Source organism: Poromitra crassiceps (assembly GCF_964638095.1).
Source record: "Poromitra crassiceps genome assembly, chromosome: 16".
Classification (NCBI taxonomy): domain Eukaryota; kingdom Metazoa; phylum Chordata; class Actinopteri; order Beryciformes; family Melamphaidae; genus Poromitra; species Poromitra crassiceps.
The window spans coordinates 20,493,072-20,502,968 of record NC_139645.1 but is presented as its reverse complement, the minus strand read 5'-3'; the positions used below and the strand labels follow the sequence as shown (position 1 = coordinate 20,502,968).

At 45.7% G+C, this 9,897-nt stretch overlaps 1 protein-coding gene across 1 annotated transcript in view; it reads right to left on the bottom strand.

Moving 5' to 3' along the window:
* Positions 1-362: 362 nt before the first annotated feature.
* zdhhc1 (zDHHC palmitoyltransferase 1) overlaps positions 363-9,897 on the bottom strand; it is a 25,079-nt gene continuing 15,544 nt past the window's right edge. Inside the window, exons 10-11 of the mRNA XM_083653179.1 lie at positions 5,716-5,788; positions 363-1,693 (exon numbers count right to left, since the gene is read on the bottom strand). Coding sequence (XP_083509305.1) covers positions 906-1,693; positions 5,716-5,788 — 861 coding nt within the window. The 3' untranslated portion in view covers positions 363-905. The remainder of the gene's footprint in view (positions 1,694-5,715; positions 5,789-9,897) is intronic.

The window sequence follows — 9,897 nt, the reverse complement described above, 5'->3', positions numbered from 1 at the left end:
CCTATTTTACGGACTCATTAGGTGGCGACAGTGCTCTCCAGATTAGAGAAAGGTCAGGAAAACAGCAGGAAAAAGCCCCGTGATGAAAGAGAAACCGATGCATGCTGCAGCCAGAGCCATATAGATTGCTCTGGCTGGAGTTAACGTTAGCTGCGAACAGCAGTCAATTCGCGCCCACAACTGAGCCCCTCTGTCTCTGTTGCATAGTTTCTCCACACGATTAGCCGCCAGAAAAGCAGCACCTGACGCCGAAGGGCCAAACCATTCTCAGCAGTCCGGTTTGGCTTTTCAGTGTCGCGCTGGGAGCCGGCGCACAAAAACGGAGACGCTGGGTGCGTGAGGCTGTGTGTTAGTGTGGGGAGGAGTTTGCAGCTGAGGAGGGGGGGAGGGGGGTGGGGCACGCAGGGCACCACACAACTACACCACGTCACTACATCAGAAAATATTAGCTTCAGAGTCAGTGAATGTGCTTGAAATGCTTCATTTCACAAAAGGCTGAATATCTCAGCTTCTAATTTGAAATGTCTGTTTTTGCTGAAAACAACCTATCTTCTCCGGCTGATAACTAAAGAACGGAAAATGATATCAATAAACTTTTTTTTGCTGATGATACAATAGAGTCTCATCGTTCTTTGTGCGTGTTCGGTGTTTACATAGTAATATCACACAATATTCTGTGGGCCTCGAGAAATCACTGAAAACGCTCTGAAACTCTGGCACTGGGAGCGTCCGTTCTCCAAAAGTGGCTGGCACTCAATGAGTTAACGCTAGTGGTTACACCTGCGTTTACCCTGCTTTGACACACAAAAACAGCTACCGTGAAAAGGGTCCGTGGTCATAGAAAGAGAAAGAGTGAGAAGAAACAGCTAACATTAGAAGAGTCAAGAGTGTTCCAGAAGCTTGGGCTACCGCTCCCAGGCTCCAGAGGCCTGGGACATCCAGGAGCCAGAGCGGGACGTCCCGGCCAGCTGCCTGCTGCCCAGGCTGCCCTCCCGGGGCTCGGCCGGCTCGCCGCTGGCCCGGCTAACGAACACGGCGGGGGGCCGGGAGGAGGCCATTTCGAACCTGAGCTCCGGGATGGTCTTGGCCCCCCGGGATGAAGCTTTCCTCTTAGACCTGGGCTGAGGCGAGGGCGGGGCGAAGGGCCTGTGGGAGGAGGTCCTGGTCTGAGGCGAGGGCGGGGCGAAGGGCCTGTGGGAGGAGGTCCTGGTCTGAGGCGAGGGCGGGGCGAAGGGCCTGTGGGAGGAGGTCCTGGTCTGAGGCGAGGACGGGGCGAAGGGCCTGTGGGAGGAGGTCCTGGTCTGAGGCGAGGACGGGGCGAAGGGCCTGTGGGAGGAGGTCCTGGTCTGAGGCGAGGGCGGGGCGAAGGGCCTGTGGGAGGAGGTCCTGGTCTGAGACGAGGGCGGGGGGAAGGGCCTGTGGGAGGAGGTCCTGGGCTGAGGCGAGGGTGGGGGGTAGGGCCTGTTCGAGGAGACCGAGGCGTCTGCGGAGGAGCCCAGCCGGGCCTGAGGCACGGGGATCTCGTCCAGAGACTCGGCAGAGTCCGAGTGGTAGGCCGCGGGGGGCGCCGCGGGCTGGGGGGGAGCCGGGGCGACGGCGGGGGGCAGGGGGGGCAGCGATGTCCGCAGAGGGAAGGCCGGGAAGGGAAGCCGCTGGGTCACAGACACGGTGGGCAGACCGGTGCATGCCTCTGCTGGAAGACAGAGCAGGGACACAGCGTCAGTACAGACAGTACAGAACCACAGGTCCGGTACTATGCAATTATATGAAGTAAAAAAATAAAAAAATAATAGCGGATAAAAAAAAAAAAATCTGATGTTTTTCAAAGTTTTGGTCCGAGTTAAATGTTATAGTCTCTCCTGATTCTAAATATAGCTGAATCGCTTGGTTGGACCAAGTAAATCTATTTTTATGAGGATTTTACGAAATGGCTATGGAAAATAAAATGGCGGATGAAATCCCTTGGTTCTTATGCTTAATCTGGAAGTGGGCGTGACTTTGGCTCTCCATGAGGCAGCCACAGGCGGGCTTTAGGTGTGACGCCAGCGAAGAGCAAGCAAGGCGTGATAGACGGATGCTTCATCCAATCACCTGCCAGGTATTTTTTGAAAGTGCCTGCCCTTTGAAATGGTTTCTCGAGCGTCCCATTTCCAGATGGTCATGTGAAAACAAAGCATCCGGCAGTGTCAGGTTACTTTCATCAGCAAACATTATGTAAATTGTATCATATATTCATAATACATTAATTTCAGGTGAGTCTGAGTCATTTCAGCCAATTCGTAGTTAAGACTACATTTTTAGGGCCCACTGACAGCCTGTAATCTGGGATTGTTGGGCAGAGATGGGAAAAGTTTGTTTATTTGTTTATTTATTATTAATACTGGTAAAAGTAGAAGTACTGATTCGTGCAATAAAGCTAAAGTAACTAGCCTGTTTTGCAAATCTAAGGAGTAGAATAGAAAGTACAGATATTTGTGTGTGTGTATATATACTGTATATATATATATATATATATATATATATATATATATATATATACCGGTATATATATACACCATGGTCTGGGTGAATACTCGATTCTGATTGGCTGCAGGGTGTCCATTAAAAAGTGATAATGTACAGTTGGTAAAGTCGTTTAGCCAAATGGTCTGTTCACCATTCATATCAATGCGCCATAGTTTCAACAGTGTTATCAAGATTGCTGTTTGAGCTCTATACCCCCGTTAAGCATTAATATGACACTTTTGTAAGTTGAGAAAAAAATGAGTCTGTCAAAGTAAGTATTTAAATCACCCCTGTGTGCTCAGTTTATCAAAAATAACTCCTATTTACAATTTAGAGCGGGGGCGAGCTGCGCCCTGCAGTCTTCAGGCAGAATTTCAGGCAGAATCCCGACTGTAACAAAACTGCCCTCTGAACACGTGTGCATCATGTCCCATGTTGCGGTCTGAGCGAGGGGACTATTTTCTCTGCGGTCCTTAAATCATCTCCAAGGTTATAAAAACTAAATTTTGATTGCAAAACACATGCAAATATAAATGAATGGTCTTGTTTTGTTGGCAAGTGACCATGGTATAAGCGGGTTAATGCACTTCGAGGTGTCAACCGGCACTTCGCGGAAGCAACCGGTTAAAAAGTGATAATGGACACCTCGTCGTGCATTAACCCTTACATATATATATATATACTTTCTATATAATACTATATAATTTCCACTTATCATGGCACATGTTTCACATTCTTTTTTTGTCCCTGTAGGTTCTAGTGCTGTGTGTTGTTCACCATCTTAATGTCGTCCAGACATCTTTCATCCATACGTTTCCACTCAGCATGATCTAGTGTTGAACTCACTTTCTGTGTTTATCTAACCCCTACTTGCTCTCTGCTTATTTATATTCTATTTCTCATGGCTGTTTCCTGTCACTCTGCTGCCCCCACAGGAAGGCTCATATTTCACCTGTGATGTGTGTCTGCTGTGGCTGGATGGACACTGGCCAACAACAGCGCCTGCAGCTCCACACATATAACTCACTGTAATTGTGTTATGTCTGTCTCACTGAGTTTGTTTACATGCACACTCATATCCCACTATTATTTCCAAAATGACAATGTTCTGAATTTGATCATGTAAAAGGGTCATGTAAACATCATATCCCGGCTGGATTTCCCCAATTTGGCATTTTTCCGAATTGAGCAATTTCCGATTTAAAGGGACAGCTCACCCTAAAATCCAAAATACATATTTTCCCTCTCACCTGTAGTGCTAAATACATCTACATTGTTTTGTGTTAGTTGCCTGAGTTTTGGCGATATCGCCCCTAGAGATGTCTGCCTTTTCTCCAATACAATGGAACTGGATGGCACTCGGCTTGTGGTGCTCAAAGCAACAAAAACATACATTTGAAAAACTCAACAGCAATGTCTCTTTCCAGAAATCATGACCTGGGTTACTAAAGATAATCTACAAACCTTGTTGTGAGCAGTTTCATGTCTTTCATTTCTTTAGACTGAACTACGCCCACTAGCTGCTAGCTAGTTCCTACATGAAACAGCTAGCTAGCAGCTGTGGGAGTAGTTGAAAGGAAATAGATCCTACATGAAGCTGCTCATAACTAGGTCTGTGGATTATCTTGAGTAACTCTGCCATTATTTCTGGAAAGAGACATTGCTGTTGAGTTTTTCTAATGTATGTTTTTGCCATTTTGAGCACCACAAGCCGAGTGCCATCCAGTTCCATTGTATTGGAGAGAAGGCAGACATCACCAGGGCCGATATCTCCAAAACCCGGACAACTAACACAAAACAATGTAGATGGATAAATAGCAGTAAGAAGACAAATATGTCATTTGGATTTTAGGGTGAGCTGTTCCTTTAAGACGTGGGAAATGCCGATATTATTCGGGTTTCAGGAGCATTCTTTGGACATGCGTCGGAATATGCGTCTCAATCAGGGTTTTTGCACAAAATTTGGCACTATACTCTGTCGGGTTCCCAGCAGCGCACCCGCCAAGTTTGAAGTCGATCGGAAAAGAACGGTTCTTGAGATAACCCACTTTTGGTGTACTGAGTAGCTGGCGCTATGCCGAGTTGCACGAAATTCAGCTCTGCACTCTGTCGGGTTCCCGGCAGCGCACTCTCCAGGTTTGAAGTTGATCGTACGAGCGTTTCTCAAGATCAACCGCTGTGCCTTCTAATAATAATAAAGTGCCGTATAATAATTATATGCACGTTCATTCAATGTTTTAATTTTGAAATAAGTGTGTGCTTTATGCTAATTGATAAGATCAACAGTTCAGCCAAAGATAGTATATTTGACAGGAAATACTGTTTTAGTTTGACAGTCACATGACAGTATGATGTAAGCAGTTGTTCCTTTTCAAGGAAAGGTGACAAAGTGACTTTATTTGTTGTACTATTTGTTTCCCTCCACCCCCCTACAAACTACTTCAACTTAGGTTATGTAAAACATGCCATATTTCTTATTTACCGTATGTAACATTTTCTCTCAAACAAAACTGAAGGATTCATCCTACTTAAACAGGCTTGGATGATATCGGCAGAAGTATCATATCAGGCCGATATTGATATTTCATGTTAAAGCCTTTATCGGCTCATACATAAAAACAGTAATACAAATTTGATTAAAAAAAAAAAAACTCAGTGCCGCTCAGTGAGCAGGGAGTGCCCTCTGACACCATAGAGACATCGTAAATCAACGCAGAGAGAGACATGCCTCACCACGCAGAGCGGAGCCTCCGGGTCCAGCTTTACGATCTCTATCTGCAGCCATTCAGACTGGCTGGGTGAGTGGGGGGGGTGATTAAACAGACCGTTACTAACGTTACTGAAGCTGGAACTGTGGCTCCTGGCATGGTCAGTTTTGGGCGTGGTCGGATATGGGCGTGTACCATAGAGCAGTGGTTCCCAAACTTTTTTTTTTCTTTTTTTTGCATGTTTATTTAGTGGGGGGGTTCCTATCTGGAGGAAACCCCAGGAGAGCACGGGGATAACATGCAAACTCCACACAGAAAGGCCCTTTTTGATGACCCCACCTGGGCCGTAGGCACTGAGGACATGGGAATGGGGACACACCCTCAGAGCGTCTCAGGTGGGAATTGAACCCAGGACCTTCTTGCTGTGAGGCGACCACTACCACTACCACTACGCCACCGTGCCCCAAAACTGTGTGTCTGTGTGTGTGTGTGTGTGTTTTACCGGGCGGGGCGGTGCTGGGGCGGCGCTCCTTAATCACCTCTGCTGGCACTTTGCGGACCTTCTTCTTTTTTTTCTGTAAAACAAATGCACCCTGTTAGGCTGTAAAACAAAGCACCCTGTCAGGGTGTAGAACAAACACACCCTGTCAGGCTGTAAAACAAACGCACCCTGTCAGGCTGTAAAACAAACGCACCCTGTCAGGCTGTAAAACAAACGCACCCTGTCAGGCTGTAAAACAAATGCACCCTGTTAGGCTGTAAAACAAACGCACCCTGTCAGGGTGTAAAACAAACACACCCTGTCAGGCTGTAAAACAAACGCACCCTGTCAGGCTGTAAAACAAACGCACCCTGTCAGGCTGTAAAACAAACGCACCCTGTCAGGCTGTAAAACAAACGCACCCTGTCAGGCTGTAAAACAAACGCACCCTGTCAGGCTGGTAAACAAACGCACCCTGTCAGGCTGTTAAACAAACGCACCCTGTCAGGCTGTTAAACAAACGCACCCTGTCAGGCTGTAAAACAAACGCACCCTGTCAGGCTGTAAAACAAACGCACCCTGTCAGGCTGGTAAACAAACGCACCCTGTCAGGCTGTAAAACAAACGCACCCTGTCAGGCTGTAAAACAAACGCACCCTGTCAGGCTGTAAAACAAATGCACCCTGTCAGGCTGTAAAACAAACGCACCCTGTCAGGCTGTAAAACAAACGCACCCTGTCAGGCTGTAAAACAAATGCACCCTGTCAGGCTGTAAAACTAGAGCTAGACCAAATCCTAAATGAAGAGCTATCAAAAGTTGCCACCTGGTTCATCTGTAACAAACTTTCTCTTAACATTACCAAAACAAACTATATCTTATTCCGCTCAAAGAAAAATGATAACAAAGCTGAACTTGTCCGGCCCCAAATCAAAGGTCGGGCCATCGAAAAAGTCAGCTGCACTAAATTCCTGGGGGTCATTATAGACGAGCTTTTAAATTTCAAGAGCCACATAGATGCTTTATGTAAAAAACTGAGCAAATATGTTGGTCTATTCTTTAAACTACGACATTTTCTTCCTCTTTCTGCCCTTCTGACTTTATATAAAACACTCTTTGAGCCTCACTTGAATTATTGCAATGTCATATGGTGCAACACTTACCCCACACATTTAAAACCGCTTCAGACGCTTCAGTATGGTGCAACACTTACCCCACACATTTGAAACAGCTTCAGACACTTCAGAGAAAAATAATCAGAGCACTATCATGGGCTGATTTCAATTCACCAACTGCTCCTTTATTTTATCATTATAATCTCCTACGCCTTACTGAATATAATTACTTCCAGAACGCCTGTTTGATGTATCAGGTTACATACAATTTAAACCGCCGCCTACGTGAGCTCGTTCCAATCTGTGTGCCTCTGCACGCACACGACACTAGGACGAAACATCTTATTCGTGGTAAAACCAGGAAACTGCATTGCACTAATCTTAGTGTTGCGTGTAGGGGCCCGCAGATCTGGAACGAGCTCGATGAAACTATTAAAATGTCACACTCTGTCTCCTCTTTTAAAAAAATATTGAAGAATCAACTATTAGCCACATATCTGAATTGAAATTGACTGGGAATTGTCTTGTCTGTCCTATGTCTTGTATTATACGTTGTGGGGGTATTAGGCCAGTACCCTGTCCTATTTTGTTTTGTTTGTTTTGTCTGTTCTGTATTGTATGATAATTGTTTATTTAATGTCATAATTGATGTTTCTTGTGGGTCCCCACCAAAAGCTCAGAAAGCTTCCTCGGGGTTCCCTTTTGCACACTCTGGTTTCCTTCATTTTTCAAGTTGTATATTTTTTCAAGTGTGTGTGAATAAAAGAAATCTGAAATCTGAAAACAAACGCACCCTGTCAGGCTGTAAAACAAACGCACCCTGTCAGGCTGTAAAACAAACGCACCCTGTCAGGCTGTAAAACAAACGCACCCTGTCAGGCTGTAAAACAAACGCACCCTGTCAGGCTGTAAAACGCACTGTATACATACAGTACAGTATATGTAGCACTGTACAGTCCTGCTATGAGGGTGGTGTCATGTGGCACAGCAAAACAACATCATGTGTACGTTTAGCGAGCGTTGAGGCGCAAAGTAACTCCTCGCAGCCAGTGATGACTGGTGTGAAGCTGTGTATACCGGGAGCTATAGTAGCCTATATTAACGTTAGAGAAAAACCCAACTTTAACTGGAATAATTTCAATAAAAAGTAACTTAGTGTATTGATTTTAAGGGGAACCATATCATGTGATTATGTGTCTTATTTAACAATACATCAGTTATCATCAGCAACATGGGGGTCTATGGGTGGCCATTCGAGGAACCGCTTGGCTCTGATGTGTCGGTCCGATCACTCAGTTTGTCTTGAATGGGCAACCACCAGGGGCGGTTCTAGGCCGTTTTTGGGTGGGCTTTAGCCCACCCAAAAAAATAGAGGAAAAAAAAAACTTTTTTTTTTTTTTTTTTTTATCCCTCTCCAAATCCATGGTGGTCATTAGTAGCAGTTTCTGACTACACTCAATGCGCTGTGTGCGTGTCCCCCCCCCCCCCTCTATGTTCTTAGGGTGGGCTGAGACAAAAATTTAGGGGGGTTCAGCCCACCCGAAAAGTTTCTAGAACCGCAGCTGCGCAGGCGCTCCCTCCTCCATCTATCTGCCTAATCCCAGATCACTTCACACAGGTCACACACACAGTACAGCAGCGAAGTGGTCCTCCACAGTCCACACAATCGTTCTCCCCACTCATGATCAATGAAACTGAGGTGAGCATTGAGCAGTCAGAGTCGTTAGTAGTTACTTAATTAGCGCATATTGATATGCAAATTAGCACGTAACGTTGTCGTAGGCTAAACAAAAGAACTTGTCGCTGTGCCTGCCAGACAAACAGGTGGACTGGAGGAAGGTAGGTAGGCTACCATGGCACCAGCCAGCCATGTCATGCTAGCTCGCAGTAAGCGGGTGTAAATGGATGTCATGTTTTTTGAGAAACATATGGCATAAGTGACAAACATTTTCAAACGGGTCCCTTGTTATCTGAATGAAATTAAGCCTTTCAGAATCGGAAGTGGCTGCTTTACACAGCCTGTCTGATGTGATGATGACGATAGCTTAACACGTTCACTGCCAATGACGTGTTTTTACGTCAAACAAAATCCAACGGTTCACTGCCAATGACGTGTTTTTACGTCAAAAAAATTGATTTTTTTTTTTGACGGTGGGACGTTGATCTAACCCTTTTACGTCTCCCATACCAGTATTGGAGGTATTGAATGTGTATAATCTATTTTACCGACCCACTGAGTGGCGACATGTCTCTCCAGAGTAGAAGAGGCGAGCCAAAACTGGAGGGAAAAGCGCGAGGAAGCCGTTTTCATACTGTAAAATGGATGGCGAAAACGCTTTCACTTTCGCGCTGACGCACAGCGGTGGCAACGGTGGGGGGTTCCAAGAATAACCTGGATGCACACTTTGAAACACGCACCATAAATAAGCCCAGAATCGCAAGAGCTTCATCAGAGCTCTCAACCGGACCGCCAAGAAACGAGCGAAACCCATCCAGCGAGCCCCATCCAGACTGCCAGGCAGCAGCCAGGGAGCAGCAACTCGTTTGTCACAGACCCGCTGCAGAGCCAAGGAGGGCGGAGGAGAACGCCCACGGAGGGAGGAGTTGGAAGCAGAGGGGGGTTTCCTGCTGTTATGGAGGAAATTACTGTTCAAAACTATTGTTTAGATGTCTGACGTCTTACTGATGCCAAAAATGAATGGTTAAAGTGACTGTTCTATCGAATTTCACAAAAAGCCGTTTATCTCTGAATAATTTTTCAGACGCTGAAACCATGCTGTATTCAACTGCTAATGCTTACATAACTACTAACTCTACAAACTAACTCTTTTAGACAGAGAAAGCACACATTATATTAGTTCTTTTGAGATATTGTGTGTTCACAAAATCTTAGCAGAAAAGAATCCTCGGGTCTTGAAAGATAAGCCAGAATCCTCAAAAAAACCCTCTGGCAGAACCTACCTACAGTAAAAAAAAAACAGCTGGCAGTGAATGTGTTAACACGTTCACTGCCAACAACGAGTTGAGTCGTCAAACAGAATCCAACCGTTCACTGCCAACGACGAGTTGAGTCGTCAAAAAAAAAATTTT